This window comes from Medicago sativa, chromosome 2 (assembly GCF_051527215.1).
Source record: "Medicago sativa cultivar Bolivia chromosome 2, Bolivia_mono, whole genome shotgun sequence".
In the NCBI taxonomy this organism is placed as follows: domain Eukaryota; kingdom Viridiplantae; phylum Streptophyta; class Magnoliopsida; order Fabales; family Fabaceae; genus Medicago; species Medicago sativa.
In genome coordinates, this window is record NC_140750.1 from 69,203,702 (window position 1) to 69,219,765 (window position 16,064).

Genomic DNA, 16,064 nt, shown 5'->3' on the forward strand with positions numbered 1-16,064 from the left:
TTAACATAAAAGGTTATTTATTTGTATAAATTTATTTTATAAGCTAAAAAATAAGTCAATCCAAACGTGTCCTTCTAAAGCACACATGTAAAGTAATCTTTTCTTTAAAGGACAAGAAAAATAGTCTTTTACCACACACAAATGTCGTTTTCATTATTGGATTAAAAAATCAAATTGTATTTCATTTAATTTAACTATGAGACTTATTGATCTAGCTTAATCAGGGTATTAGATTCAAATTCAACATCGGGTATGCATCATTGTTAAAACTCTCAAAAAAAAAATTGTCGTCAATTTAAATCCTTCAAAGCTCGAAAAATTAATCTCCACATTGTAAAACATAATCGGGTTATACAGAAAACTAATTTGCGCGCAAGGTAAAATTTCTCTAACTTTTACACAATAAAATTGACTTTCCAAACAAAGTATTTATCGTATACTTTATTTGTTTGTTTTCCCGGCAACAACAAAAACAAGAAGTACCAAACCAAACACAACTCAAAAACCCTAATTTTCCCATTCACTGAATTCGAGGTTTTCCTTTCCCTCAATCTCACTCCAACCCAATCTTTCTCATCCACCACCATTATTCTTCAAATAGATTCATCCTATTTCAAATTTCAAGTTTTTGTGTATCGCCAATACTAGTTTGAAGCTTAATCCTTCGACTTCAATGGCGGAGGATCGCAAAGATGCGAGTGATTACAGTTCGGAAGATGAAGGAACTGAGGATTACAAACGAGGTGGTTATCATGCGGTTCAGATTGGTGACACTTTCAAAAATGGGTGCTATGTTGTTCAGAGTAAGCTTGGTTGGGGTCATTTTTCAACTGTTTGGCTCGCTTGGGATACTCTCAAATTGGTGAGTGCCCTTTTCATTGTTTTGATTTATTGGATTAAAAATTTATGCTTTTTGACTTTTGATTATTGATTATTGAGTTTGGTGTTTTTGGGTTATGAAGGGTTGTCACTGTGTATGTGATAGAGTACTTTGAACAAAATGTATGCTTTTTTCTTGTTTTCTATGGATTTTAATTTTTTTTTTCAATGTTAGAAAATGATTGATTTTTGAACTGAAATTTATCATTGTCAAATTGAAACTAATATAAGGATTAGGAGATTTTGAACTGCTATGATGCACCGACATATACACGGACACCGGATATGACAATGACATGTCGACACATGTAATAATTTGAGAAAGTCAAATATTTGAATGTAACTACAAGTCTCGGTGTCATGTCAGAGTCCGACATGTGTTGGACATTGGTCACACCTTTGATGGAAGTGTTGGTGCCTATGAAGCATGGATACGGACACCGGACACGACACAGACACTGACACACCGACACCACTAATAATTTGAGAAAATTACATCATTCAGTGTAATTACAAGTGTCGGTGTTGTGTCGGTGTCAGACACGACACGTGTCCAACACTGGGACACGCATAATCCGAGAAGTGGCCGTGCTTCATTGGTGCTACATAGGTTGTGTGTGTTTAGTTTGGTACAAAATTTTGAATTTTTAAATAGTTATTTATATTTTTGTTCCCTTGATTCTCTTTCTAGTTTCTTTAGTTGGTGGTCATATATATTGTGTGTTATTGGAGTTCTTTTCATTGGATGACAATTAACTTTGTGACTATGTTTGTTGAAAGCCTAGGTAACAAACATGCTCTGATATTTCATTGAAAACTCTACTAACAATGGGGAACTATTTGTTTGTAGCGATATGTTGCCTTAAAAATTCAGAAAAGTGCTCAGCACTACACGGAAGCGGCAATGGATGAAATAAAGATTCTCAAACAAATTGCTGAAGGGGATCTAGAGGATAAGAAATGTGTTGTGAAGCTTTTGGACCACTTTAAGCATTCAGGGCCTAATGGTCAGCATGTTTGTATGGTTTTTGAATTCCTTGGGGACAATCTTCTTACACTTATCAAGTATAGTGATTATCGTGGTATTCCCCTTCCCATGGTCAAAGAAATTTGCTACCATGTTTTGGTGGGTTTGGATTATTTGCATCGTGAGCTTTCTATAATACACACTGATTTGAAGCCAGAAAATGTTTTGCTTGTCTCTCCAATAGATCCATCTAAAGATCCTAGAAAATCAGGAGTCCCACTTATACTTCCAACCACTAAAGTCAAGACTGTATCCAAGAACGGGACCACAAAACATGATAAAAGCTCGAATGGAGATTTAACCAAGAACCAGAAAAAGAAGATGCGGAAAAAGGCTAAAAAAGCAGCTCAGAAGGAAAGTCCCGAGGCAGCAGAGGAGGATTCTGAAGCACCTGAACAAGATGATTGTAGTAATGATGTGAAACCAATTGTAGAAAATGGTGAAGGTAAACCTAATAGTCCCACAAGTAAAGATGAATCAGCAATGACTTCTGAAACTAAGGATGTTCCACAAGGAAGTCAGGTTTCTAGGAGAGGTAGTTGCTCTACGAGAAAGAAGTTGCTCGCAGCTGCTGATCTTAAGTGCAAGCTTGTGGATTTTGGAAATGCTTGTTGGACGTATAAACAATTTACAAATGATATCCAGACTAGGCAGTATAGATGTCCTGAGGTTCTTCTAGGTTCTAAATACTCGACTCCGGCAGATATGTGGTCCTTTGCTTGCATATGCTTTGAGCTTGCCACTGGCGATGTTCTTTTTGATCCTCACAGTGGTGATAACTATGACAGGGATGAGGTAGCCTGTTTTGAACTTCAAAATAAATTTTTGGCTTTACTTCTTCTATACATTTTTCTTTGTTTATATATGTTGTCTTAGGAATTTGAAATGCATTGAAAAATAAGAAACATTTAGAGGGAACATTTGTTTGTTAAAAAGTTGGATCAAGTTGGTAAAATTGATAAGTTATGTGGCCAAAATAGTTTGTCTTAGAATTTGGGGACCTAACTTAACACTACAAAACCGGCTTGTAAGGTGGGGAATGACTCACACTTATAGACATATTTTTAGGCCATACCTCATCCGATGTGGTACTTTTAACACCCTCCTCGCGTCTAGGACTGAACACCTGAAGCGTGATGAGTGACTCGATAGCGGATGACCCAGCAGATCTCATGTAGGCTCTGATACCATTTTAGAATTTGGGTTAGGGACTAGTTTGAGATATTAGTAAGGACGTTAGGTATTTGTCCTTGCTTTTTGATCTAGTAAACATGAGGGAAGTTTTTGTGGTGATGGCATGTTTTGGAAGCTATTTGACTTTGATGGGTGAATTGATTGCCTAAATTCACTGTGTTTAGATTTTCTACTGCTTATTTTCATTGTTTTTTATTTTAAATTCATGCTTTTGAGTTATATAGGCTGTTTAGAATTATCATTTTTGTTAGAAAATTCTTTTGAAATTTCTATCTTTTGCCCTTTTGGAAAAGTATCTTATGGTTCGTCTAGAAACCTAGCGGAAGTGTTGCCAATCAGAAATTGTCTTGTGTTAATGGTTATTGAAATCCACGTTTTTTTACTAATAACTTTAATACTATTGTTTTTATAAAAAATACTACTTTTAACTTGGTCATTGTGATTTAATCTATGGTTTCTTATATTTACAGACGTGTATGTTTTATAATAAAGTGAAGACATTTTTTAGGAAGCTTAATTATTATATAAACAAACTGACTAGGTTTACTTCAAATCGAATTTGAACTTGTTTTTGTTTCTTGGAATATTATGAGCGTGTTTGGAAGGGTCATTAGATTTTATCTTATATTATGTAATAAGTGTTTAGAAGTCCAGTCTGAGTTTTAGTAAATTTTCACAATCTTTCTGGAATATTTTTTTTTAGAGGAAATTGCACTCACCTCCCTCGAAGTTTCATTGAATATCACATACACCCCCTCTAGTTTTACACTCAACACTCACCTCCCTTAATTATTTTTCCAATTGACACTTACCTCCCTTTTTGTTTAACGTCGTTTGCCCTGTTAAAAAACACTCACATATCATTGACATTAACACTTATATCATCTGGGACAAAAAATGTTTATCTCCGAAATCCCCTTCTAATTTCTCTTTTCTTTCTTCCATGCTTTCTCTTCTCTTTCCCTTTGTAAGCAAAAGCGAAAACCAATTTTCATGTTTAACAGTCTTCTTCTCGGATGAAATTACTCCCTCAAATACATCACCACAAACCCAACTTGATTGGTTTCACATTCAGCAGAATCATTTGCAATGTTTCTTTTGAATCCCCAAACCTGGAAAAACTCAATTTCATTCCCAAAGATAATGAATCACGTGTGAGATCCATGTGTTCATTGTCTTTTGGAAACAACGGTGACGAGCAATCGTATCCACAACAATAAAAATCAGTAGTGAAATTGAAATCGCTTGGTGAATTCCTTGACATCGTAACTATTCAGCATCAGTCTTTCTTTTATTTTGGAGAATTCCTAATTGGTTTCCCTCTCTGGAGAAATATGGTTTCCTGTGGATGTGGCCATTGCAAGAATGAAAAAGTACAGTAATTAATAAATTGTTAATTTTTGCAAATGGATATTCTGTATTCACACAATTTTAAGTTGCTTTTTAGAAGAAAATTTCTTGGCTTTCTAACTACTCCCTCCGTCCTCTAATAAAAGAGCATATAGTGACGGAGGGAGTAAGTCGTAAAAGAGCATATAACAAGGAACATAAGTAAAGGCATAAAAAATGGAAAGTTGGTTAATAGAAAGATGGGATGGAATGGTCAAAGCCATGAAAACAAGATCAAAGCTAGAAGATGGTTGAATGAAGTTGGCAGAAATCGCAGAACAGGGAAAATTATTGTTTGTGTTTTAACGTTTGATTAACGGTGTCAACTTTAATGGAGGTAAGTGTTAAGTGTAAAACTAGAAGGGGTGTATGTGATATTTAACGAAACCTTAGGGGAGGTGAGTGCAATTTCCCCTTTTTTTTAAGTCTGCTATTTAGACTTTTTTTCTAAAGTCTGCTGTTTAGTACATATTGAGTTATTTTAGAAGAGGTTATCTTCAGTTTACATAATACTCCATGAAAACTTTTCGCTTTTCATTTTAGCAACTACGAACACATTATTCGTTCATGAATAAAAACTTTTAATACATTGTAAGCACTAATGAGTATATGTTTAATTATGTTATTTATTCAAGCTTTATAACTCAATATATCCAGGCAGAGGCCTTCTGCCATGTAAAATGAAATACACAGTTAAAGTCTACTTTATATCCGATTGTATGTTTTCTGAGTACTCATCAATTTATTTTTTTTAAAAAACTTTTCATAGTGTCCGTAATTTAAAAACGAAAAGTAAGCCCTCCCCTCCCTTCACCTCCTAAACCCTCCATCCAAACACACCCTTAGACTTCCCTATACTACTGACGACAAACCACGATAAAGTTCGTTATAGGTATCCAAAAATTATATTAAAAAACATGTATTTCGTCTACTCCTTGTTACTGGAGATAGGAACAAAGGTTAAGGTATATCTAGTTGTCTTCTAAAAAAATAATTAATATTATTGTTTCATTAATAACTCGTTTGACAAGTGTAATACATTAACATGCTTACGTAGCAATTTTGGGGAGAAAACACATTTTCTTCAAGTATGTACGGTTAATTCTAGAGTAAACCACCAAATTGGTCCATGTCTTTGTAATTCACTCTCAATATTATCAAGATCTGGCCTATACTTTTTTTTTTATTGGGGGGTACGAAAATCATACAGTTGCCATTGTACAGTTCAATTATTTCTAAGTTATTGGGGGCTTTAGTCCTTATTTCCTTAGAAATATTGCATATTGATACATTTCTTTTTTATACCCACTGAAAAGTCTGAAATACAGCTGTGGTTATTTCGACTTCAACTTTAATTGATTTGTTTTGATGAGATTTTAAAATTTACTCTTCAGGATCATCTGGCATTGATGATGGAGCTTCTTGGGGTGATGCCTCGCAAGGTAGGCATATTAGGTGTTATGCTGCATAATGTTAAAGTTGTTATATTATCAATTTGCATGTTGATATGCACAAGGAGAAAAATATTCAATTCATTATTGATGCTTCATTATCCCTCATATTATTCAGTTACTCCATTATAGATACATATTATCCTTGATCCTATTGTATCTACTCTCTTTCTGTCTATGATTTTTTGTTTTGTTTTGAATATTCAGTATCAACATTCTGTTAGTTATCATCCTCAAAACTTGAACAATTATTTTGTTCAGATTGCTCTTGGCGGCCGCTATTCCCGGGACTTTTTCAATAGATCTGGTGATTTGAGACACATTCGCCGGTTGCGGTTCTGGCCTATTACTAAGGTTTTGACGGAGAAGTATGATTTCAGTGCGCAAGATGCAAGTGACATGTCTGACTTCCTTGTTCCGTTACTTGACTTTGTTCCTGAAAAGAGACCAACGGCCGCTCAGTGTCTTACTCATCCATGGATGAGTGCAGGTCCTCGGACTCTTGAGCCCTCAGTGAATAGCATCCATGCTGATGCTATTAACGGAGAAAAGCCTGGAAAGTTAAGGGAAAAGAACGAGCAGGAGGCTGTGGAAGTTAGTATGGGGAATATGACCATTGATGGATCTCCAAAGACACTCAAAGATTTCCAATCTACAAAACCATCGGAGTAGCCGCACATTGGCTTGTGTATGCAACCTGTTACTTTTTATATGGTAAGTTTTGATGGTCCTTGGAGCATGATGTTCAATGTAACTGTTATATTATAAGCATTATGTGCAAATGGGTCATACTTAAGAGGTTATGGTTTGAGAAACCCTTCATAGGGTAGGGCAAGAGAAGCTGGATGGAAGCCTATTACAATGGAGTTATGCCACTTCTTTCACTTCTTGTAAAAGTGTGTAGAAGGTAGCTTCCTTCACACTCAATAGAGTGCACTAGTTCATGAATCATAATCGCGAGAATATTTTATTGTTTTTTGGAGTTTGTTTAATATTTATCCCTAGATTAGATGCTCATCATCCATAATGTTATATTTTAGGAGTTTGAACTGTACATTTGAATGAGTTTATTTATTTTTTTGTATCTATATCAGATTTTGTTGCAGTAGACATTACCGTTACATCTTTTGTTTCTTAATTTTTGGTATATTTTTAGTAATTCACTTGTGAGTTTCTTAACCTAAAACTTAGCTCAAAATTCATTTCATTATATACATTTGAATTCCTAGGTTTGGTTCTAAGCTCCTTAAAAAATGGTTTGTTTCCAAGAATAAAACTGGGACACATGCAGTATGTTATAATTGATAATATTTATCTATTCTTGAGTGCCTCACTAAAGAGATGGATGCCTTTGTGTTTTGACCTGCTACAGGCTGTACATGAATGAAGTTTATTACATGCAAGGTTAAATTTACCGAAGAAGTCTTAGTTTTTTTTTTTTGTTTGCCCAACAATATGCTAAAGTTTTAAGTTATTTAATTATAACAAATTGATTATTTTAAGTTTTTTCAAATCACTTACGTCCTTTTATGTTATTTATTGTAACTTTTAAGGTTCATTTGATATGCTAAAAAATGAAGGACATGACAACTTCACTTGTACAATGTTTGATGTATAAAACTGTTTCTAGGACAGGACAAATTGGAGGCAAGGGACATGGACAAAAATAGAAATTTTTGTCCGTCATTAAACAACATCACAACTTTTTGTCCAACGTACAAGTTATCTAAAATACAAAAATAGTTCACCAAAAATTATTTAATACCATAAAAGTTTGTCATTTGTTGTTTTTTTAGGGAAATTTGTCATTTGTTGTTCTATCTTGTATTTGTTTTTTAGGGAAGTTTGTCATTGTTGTTCTATCTGTTCTATCTTGTGTTGTGAATTATTTTAAATAAGCAGCATTAAACAAAATGTATAAAAATCTTAGTGAAAAAAATATATATAAACAAAAAGGGATGGGATCAAATGACACCTAAGTGTCAAACTTAATTTGACACCAAATCATTACCGTTAATTTCATGTAATAAATAGTTAAGGATATAATAAGAAAAATAATATTAATGTTGCATGTATTGTAATGATTTGGTGTTAAATTAATTTTAACACCTTTGTGTCATTTAATCCTAACCAAATAAAAAAACAAATAGACGTTTTTCCAACTTTCTTGAATCTCAATTTAGCTACTCAATCACAAACTCGAGTTTCACGTGTCGACGGTGGGTAAGGAATCTATGCGATGGTTTGTAAAGTCTCCAGTTTACGGGCAGCACTTGGGTGCCATTAATGGCACCATGACATTGAATCCTGGCCACACAACACATCATGGGGAGCATCTTGGCCATACAACACACATTAATGTCACCTTTGTATGGCTAGGATTTAATGGTACCGTGACATTAATGTCACTGAAGTATTTCCCCCAGTTTACAACGCTGTTCTGAAAAAGACTGCCTATCAACTTCATCTACAAATGTCTTAACCCCAAATCAAACTTGAATAGGCTCCAACATGCCTTACACTATTTTTTTTTTTTAGATATTTAGTTATATTTATTTTGTTGTTTAGATATTTAATTATGTCTCAAAACATTTTTAAAGAACGTCGTACAGGAACATCAGCAGGTGATGACTTTGGATAGTTAAAAGTGTTAATCAAGTTTGACAATTATGCAATCAAATCTGTCTTGGAGGAGTTTGTAAAAGTAGTGTCGTTTGACAATGGAAGGCATGATCCTGAAAAATTGTTTTGAGTTTTGAAAGCCCCGTATAATTTGTGCAGTATGCATTTCCTTTATAGCTATATATTTGAATGAACAACGATGCCAGTCTGTATTCTTTCTCCATCATTCAAACTTTCACAAGAACTCGGTAGGTTTTACCCAACAATTAATGGAGCCAGATACCTGTTTTATTATGGTGTAAATCTTACAATTATTTAATTTCTTCGTAAGGATTGGTCCGATCCATGCACTGCGTGACTCTGGACACAGACAGTACCACCCTAAAAATTCACTTGATCATACAACACCAATATTATCAACTAAAGTGAAGATTGACGTCTGCATTCAACTACCTTCATGCAGTTCTTATGTAAACAGTACCTTGACACTAAAAACAGTGTGAAAGTTGACGAATGTTTTATTGCACACAACACCCACACAAGCAACAACCTAGCGAAGAGTCTCTTGATGGAGTTGACAGCTCACATAGCCATTATGAACCTGTGAAGCAGTAAAAAATTGAATCTGTCTACCCCCCTCTGGAATAAGAATAAAAGCTAATGCTTGTTACAGCATCACTTGTGTGAGTAATAATATATCATGCATACTTCCAAATCCATTTCCGTAGATTGATCTTTGTGCACAATCACTGCATTTGTGGGTGCTTACTTTCCTTCATATTTTAAAATAACCTGAAAAATGAATCAGAATCCCTTCAGGTTCGGAGCACTTAATATACGATTATAGTTACATTGATAATGATGACTAAACCTTAGAAGTAGAGGTCAAAATAGGTTACGTATGGCAGAGCTTATCGAGGCCTGAGCCTGAATTGTTTATAGATTAAGTTTTTTTAAAGATCTTCCACTTGAAAGCTTACTTTAAATTTTATTTTTGTAATAAGATCTTTAAATACGTGACAGACTACTACTGAAATAGCTTATCATCTATTCATCTTATTATTTAGGTCAATATACTTAAATTAAATATTTAAATTTTTCTATAAGTTTATGATTTTAACACATTATATTATAATTTAAATACATTAACAAGATTAACAATAAAAATACATTAAGAAGAGGAGGATTGCTGGGGAAACAGGCCAGAAGGTAACAAACTTACCTATATTTGAAGTTTCGTCTGATCAAAATATTTTCCTTGCTCTGAGGTAGTTATACATAATAAAAAAAACAACAATGCCACCAATAATAATCCCAGATGTGGTCAACCAAAATGCAAACTGCATTAAATCCACAAATATGGTTAATTTAACAAGACTGATTGCCAATAACTTCCAAAAAGAACCAAGTAAGTCATAGATGGAATATGATTGTAGACAGTAACTCACCACACGTTCCTCAAGATAGGACTTCAGGTTCATGCCAAATATGCCTGAAATCATGAAAGAATATTTTGATATAGATCAGGTAATGTATAATATTCTCTCAATCTCTCAGGCGATAAACCAGACAGTCTTGTGCATTTAACGTAATCACATATGCCACAGAGCCAAAAGTTCATATTTTTTCCACAAGTTCCTTTCGAGATCAAATTGGCAACTCCAGATTCTAGATCTTTAAAGTCCTTCATGGAAAGTATATTAAACAACAAAATTCTGCCATTATGATGGTAGTAGCAAATTTGCATAACAAATGAACATGTACCTAGGTGGTTAAATGGTGCAGTGCATGTTATTATCAGGCAAAGCTTCAGAACTAAATGATCATAAAATTATTAGATTTTAAGAAGTGCTGTAGGGGTTGTTTTGATGCCATCCAAACCACTAACAAATTTATAATTAACCAAGTTTGAGTCCACTTTAATTACTGGTATGTGAAATTGATTTTGTTAACTGTTTAATCCAGACTAGATTGTGAATAATTTAAATTAAGTTTGGTTAAAATTATGGGTGGGTTTATATAACCTATTTCACATACTTTGTCAAAGAACCACCCAAAATATGTACCTGCTACAAGGGCACCAACTGCCACACAGAATGTTCCAACCTGGAGAAGCAGTTCCACCCTGCTAACTTCAAGCCTCCGTGAGCTGTTGAATGGAACCAAAGTTATTAGAACAAATAAGGTTACTGATGACAGAGAGCTATGGACATCGACAAATTTCTCTTTGCATTGAGGTTAAAGCTAAGCTAATGAACTATGGTGTTTGAGTATATGCACGGAGTTAGATTCTTAGATGGTCCATTTTAATTGCAAGAGTTTAAAACATTTCATGCATTCTTAATTGTGATTGAAGTCCTTGAATGTAATAATATTATACTATTATACTATGGTTTTGACTTTAATGACAATATGTGACCACGAAGGGTTAATTCCTTAATTTGACTTCACAATGGAACCAAGGATGACAGTCCAAAAACAATTCCATGGTTAGCAAAACGCAGCTTTGGGAGATCATATAACTTCCTATCATCAAATCATGTGATTCTTTCAATGCAGTAATCCACAATCACTTGATACAATTCTAAACACCCCCCCTGGCCGAAGAGAGAAAAAAGAAATTCAAACCTTAAACTGACAGCTATAGAATCTTCCATTTCCCTTGCAGAATCAAGAAGCCTTTCAGCTTGACCGTGACAAGATTCACATCTGCAAGTGCATTTACACAGAGTTCAACTTTAAGATGAAATATCATTAGAAATGTTAAACTTATTACAAAAGAAAAAGTAATTAACATTTATAAGAATCATCAACTAATTGTTGAGTTCAGAAGCTTTCTGAGAGTTGTTTCTTAATGCAGATTCCTTTCAGGTATTGCAACATGGATAAGAGAGCTTTCAGGATGTTAATGGTAAGTAAAGGCTTAAGATTCTTGGTTTCACTTTCAACATGTTTCCACCATGTTAGTGCTTTGACTATTACCTTCCTCAACATGACATAAGAAAGGCCGTGAAGGCATACAACACTGTTGTGCAGTGTGTTACAACTATCATATATACATCCTCAACACATGAGCACACAAAAAATAATTATTATGATACGTAATGCACAAATTTGGAATGAGAATAACCTTTGGAGATAATTTTCCAGAAGCATCTCAATTTCCTCCTCCTCCTCTACATATCATGAGAAAAAACAAATGAGCGACTATGTATAATTTAAAGTCATCTGCAGAATGAGAAGATTAGTATTGATGTCTCCAGTATTTCACAGCTTACCCTCAGCAACCTGCTTGTCTAAAGGCACTGAGCATTCCACATTATGGTTTCCTTTATTTATTGTACAATTTCTTCCCATAATACATATCCTCCGTATTTCATCTGGGTCCTCCAGAAGATCAAGCAGCATCTGCCTGAGAGCTCCTGCCCTTGAGCCTAACTCAACCTAGCAATTTGGCAGGAAGTGAATAAAATCAATTGTTTGCTCTCAGAACCGCTGAAGATTAATGAGAAAAAGTCAGAAGAAAATACCAAAGTTTGTTTGCTAATACGAAGTTGCTCCAGTATATCCCCAGTTATCCGATTTGGTAAGGCCTCAAGAAGAGCTTGAACCTAGGGCCAGGGGGTAGGGGGAGAGAAAAGTTATTCAAATCAGGGACAGGATTCAGAGACAGGAAAAGGGTGAGACATATAATCTGTTATGAACCGAAGGCAAAAAATCAGTCTACTCTAAAATATTTCAATAAGGAGGTCTCTGCCACTAGACATATGCTATAGAAAGAGCCAGTTGAGTTCAGCTTTTTCATGAAAGATTACTTTTACTTAGGGGGGAAAAAAATCACTTCTAATTTTCTTAAGATCTTGGTTTTACCTTGTAAAAAAATAAAGTTGAATAAAACAGATTTTTTATTTTAAGCACATAAAGATTTAAGTGTTTTTTATAACTTGAACCACATGAAAAATAGCTTCTATGCCAAAGCTCTAAAAAAAAAACACTTTTTCCATAATCTTAAAATCATTTTTTTTCAAAAAATGAAAACAACCATGCTAATAAAAATATGTAATAAACCATCGTGAAATGGCATTGATAATACTGTTAAGATCTTATAGAATGTCGACATGGAGAAGTAGCAGGAAAATATCACACAAAAGTAATTGATAAAGTCCATAAATTTTTACCAGTTTTTGCTCATGTACAGGTGTAGAAACAACTACATATCAAAGCCATAGGAACAAATAGGCAAATTAACACATGTGCAAGAACACACATACCACAAAGAATGAACATAAACATACTCAGTTACTCACTGTGTTTCCATACTCACACGAGGTTCTAAGTCCATCAGTCTCCGCTCCAAACGTTGTATTCTTGAAAGCAATGCTGCTTCGACAACCTGAAAATTCAACCATGGTAATTAGGGGGAAGAGTGGAAGACAGTTCATAATAGTATTCCATGATGACATTGACAAGCAAGATGGATGATGACCCTAACATACAAAATGAGAACACAGTTACACCCATGGTAACCAACTGGTCATATAAATGTTAGTATGAACTGTAATATTCAAATACCTTCAGTTTTTTTTTTAAAGAGGGTATTAACCACAGGGAACGAGACTTACACCCCAATTACTTGAAAATCTACTCCCCAAAAATCATAACCATTTTGGGTTCCTATATACTTTCTCTAATGGCACCTGACTTACTTTTAAGGCCACACTTTTCTTGGCCTTCTGCAATGGAATTGTTACCATCTTTAGATCCTTCTGCGTCGTCTTTTACACTTAAGCACTATTTTGTTTGATATAATAATAGTGTCATTATTTTTGACTTTGTAGATATTCACTATAACCACCAACTTTACCTTTCCAAACCTTGGGCCATAAATGCATACTTAAGTATAATTTTACTATTTCTCTTGTTTCTCCTCATCCCTCAAAATAAAATTATGAATGAGTGAATTTTTATATTAGTACTGCTATTAAGTTGATTCAGACCTGAGTGTAACTATCATATTTCAGTTCTTGAAAATAAACCGTGTTCAAATAAGTTTTTATTTTCTTTCTTTTGTCTTATAGAACTGATAATCACTGTATTCTCATAGTGATACTGCTACTCAGTTGTTTCAGGCCTGGGTCTAACTATCATATCTCAACTCATGAAAATAAATCAAATTCAATTCAGTTTTTCTTTTGTCTCATTAGAACAAATGGATCTTATTTTGATACTGCTATTAAGTTGATTCAGGTCTGAGACTAACTATCATAATTCAACCCTTGAAAAGAAACCATTTTCAAATTTTTCTTTTGTCAGACAGGACTGAACCAAAATCAACATATTGTCATAATGATATAGCAGAAAATGAGTTAGGAAACAAAGCATTAGTGAACCAGACTATGCTTGGAAGTTGGAAATGAATATAATTCTATTCTATTTTCCCCCTGATTCAATAATTAGCGTATTAAATGGAGAAGCAAATTCCAACAGACCTCGATTTCAAATGGCATTGATGGCCCTCCATTGTTGCTCTTGGGGTTTAACCGAGGCAGCAATGACTCTAGAAAAGCTTGCCCTCCTTTACTGGTGAAAAATCAATAGAGGTAGAAGTTTTGTTTTAGTTCAACGCCCCTTTATCACAGAAATAACGACAATAATGCATTCCATAATATATGAATTATTTCAGATTAAAACAATACCGATTATAATCAAATATAAGTACACAATCTTGCATTGCGATTGCTCGTAGTGAACCCAAGTTTAGAAGTATAGCATACTCACGGACCTAATACAAAGCAAGGAAATCGAATCATTAGGGACAGAACTTGATATTTATGTTGTGTATTCCTGAAACAAAACTGGTGTGTGTGCATGTGGAGTAGATTAATTTTTATGAGTGTGGATTGGTTAACTTTTTATTAGCAGCATAACATAGGTGTAGTTCAATAACAACTTTTTAATCAACCTTCATGATAGTTGATAGACTGATTAGATTCTCATAAAAAAATAATTACAATAATACTACAAAGAGCAGTCTATGGACATCTTCATGAAACTTAAGTCTCCATTGTTTATAAGTACCATAAGGTATTAAGAAATGATAGAGTGGGAAAGATATTATACCAGCAAAGAAGGCATTGAATTTGTCAAAAACAATGATGGATCCACACTTCTAACGTCCCGTGGACGAAGACCTGAATAATTGAACGCTCATCATACAACAATAATTATTAATGATATAAATATGTTAGCAGGGTTCAATAACAGATGATATCATTGTTTCGTAAAAAATAAAAGCAGATGGTATCATTGCAAAAATAAAATAAAATAGAAGACTACATTGTGTTTATAAAAAACATATTTTGAATTATTTTGAGTTTGTTTGAATTGACTCATTTGATGTTATCTACTAGTATAAACATTGTGATTATTTGGGAGAGCTTATGAAAAGAACATATGGCATTTGTTTTTAGTTTACTTTCATAAGTTCTTCATAACTTAAGAAAACAACTTATAGCTTACATGAAAACAATTTGACTTTATTTTCTATTTTATTATAGAAATAGCTTATACATAAACACTTATACAACAAGTGTTTATGCAATAAGCGCTCAATTAAGTTGTGGATTGCATGAAAAATAGAACATGATAAAATACTAGCTCAATTAATAACATTTAACTCACCACTAGACTTCAATAATTGTCTTCTATTGATTTTTCTAGTCGATACTGTCCCATCTGATTTCACTTCTACAACCTTCACGATTCACAAATTTAGAAACAGAGTATTAAAAAAAAAACGAAATTAATAAAACTGAAGAATATGCAACAAAATTCAAAAACGAAATTAGTTTTATTAATTCAACAAAATTAATAAAACTAATATGCAACAAAATTAGTTTTATCTTTCTAATCCTATGGTTTTAGTTCATTGAACTAAGAAAAAAAAATCTACTACACTACTAAACTCCACAACATAATTTCATAGTAATTAAGAATAATTAAGATAATAGAACGAACTTCATAAACAGGTTCACGAATTCCGAGCGATAGAGAATCTCCAGAAGAGGTGGTTGCAATCCTCGGAGACTCTATTGAAGAAGTTTTGCTCGGAGCTTGACCGTTTGATTCATCATCAACAGCTTCATCGGAATCAGACGCGACGGTTTCGGTTTCAGCGTCGTTCCACGGCTTTTCTTCCGTGGATCTACTGCATTTCACCGGCTTGAGCGCCGGCGATGATGTAACGGAGATTTTGCTCCGGCGAAGAAGAATGAGAGATTCGTGGAATTGTGGTTCGGTGAGGTCGGAGAAGAAGAGGTAGTTGGTGCGCGTGAGGAAAGGTTGGAAGCGAAAGTGAGGAGAAGTTAGAGTTACAGCCATGTTAGTTTAATTCAGAAGTGGCGACGGTGGCGGTTACGGTGGTTTTGCATGCCGGGAACGGAATAAGGTAGGTAGTTGTGTAACGATTAAAACAGAAATGCATGAATAATTTATCCGGATTT

General features: G+C 34.1%; 2 protein-coding genes across 3 annotated transcripts; one reads left to right on the forward strand and one right to left on the reverse strand.

Annotated features, from left to right (window-relative positions):
* Positions 1-495: 495 nt before the first annotated feature.
* LOC146950124 (uncharacterized) lies at positions 496-7,061 on the forward strand. Its single transcript, XM_085746064.1, has 4 exons — positions 496-862; positions 1,730-2,701; positions 5,884-5,931; positions 6,202-7,061. Exons 1-4 carry the CDS (start codon positions 674-676, stop codon positions 6,610-6,612), a joined length of 1,620 nt encoding a protein of 539 aa, XP_085602190.1. The 5' UTR covers positions 496-673; the 3' UTR covers positions 6,613-7,061.
* A 1,754-nt stretch (positions 7,062-8,815) lies between these two features.
* On the reverse strand, positions 8,816-16,064 carry MGT10 (magnesium (Mg) transporter 10). Of its 2 annotated transcripts, XR_015027438.1 has the most exons (15): positions 15,580-16,064; positions 15,244-15,316; positions 14,683-14,753; positions 14,259-14,344; positions 14,052-14,142; positions 12,887-12,955; positions 12,093-12,173; positions 11,841-12,006; positions 11,693-11,738; positions 11,191-11,271; positions 10,629-10,711; positions 10,011-10,054; positions 9,785-9,902; positions 9,271-9,354; positions 8,816-9,163 (listed from the first exon to the last, which is right to left on the reverse strand). XR_015027438.1 is itself a non-coding variant. In XM_085746078.1 (14 exons), the coding sequence occupies exons 1-13, from the start codon at positions 15,940-15,942 to the stop codon at positions 9,807-9,809; spliced, it is 1,350 nt and encodes a 449-aa protein (XP_085602204.1). In that variant the 5' UTR covers positions 15,943-16,064; the 3' UTR covers positions 8,816-9,354; positions 9,785-9,806. The 2 variants fall into 2 exon arrangements, 1 of the variants encoding a protein (XP_085602204.1); XM_085746078.1 differs by having other exon boundaries at positions 8,816-9,354.

Coding starts and splice junctions, on each gene's coding strand:
- LOC146950124 (XM_085746064.1), top strand. CDS start 674: ATGGCGGAGGATCGCAAAGATGCGAGTGATTACAGTTCGGAAGATGAA. Junction 863..1,729: donor CTTGGGATACTCTCAAATTG/GTGAGTGCCCTT, acceptor ATTTGTTTGTAG/CGATATGTTGCCTTAAAAAT. Junction 2,702..5,883: donor ATAACTATGACAGGGATGAG/GTAGCCTGTTTT, acceptor TTTACTCTTCAG/GATCATCTGGCATTGATGAT.
- MGT10 (XM_085746078.1), bottom strand. CDS start 15,942: ATGGCTGTAACTCTAACTTCTCCTCACTTTCGCTTCCAACCTTTCCTC. Junction 14,345..14,682: donor ATTCAATGCCTTCTTTGCTG/GTATAATATCTT, acceptor GCTTTGTATTAG/GTCCGTGAGTATGCTATACT. Junction 10,712..11,190: donor TCTATAGCTGTCAGTTTAAG/GTTTGAATTTCT, acceptor TCCATTCAACAG/CTCACGGAGGCTTGAAGTTA.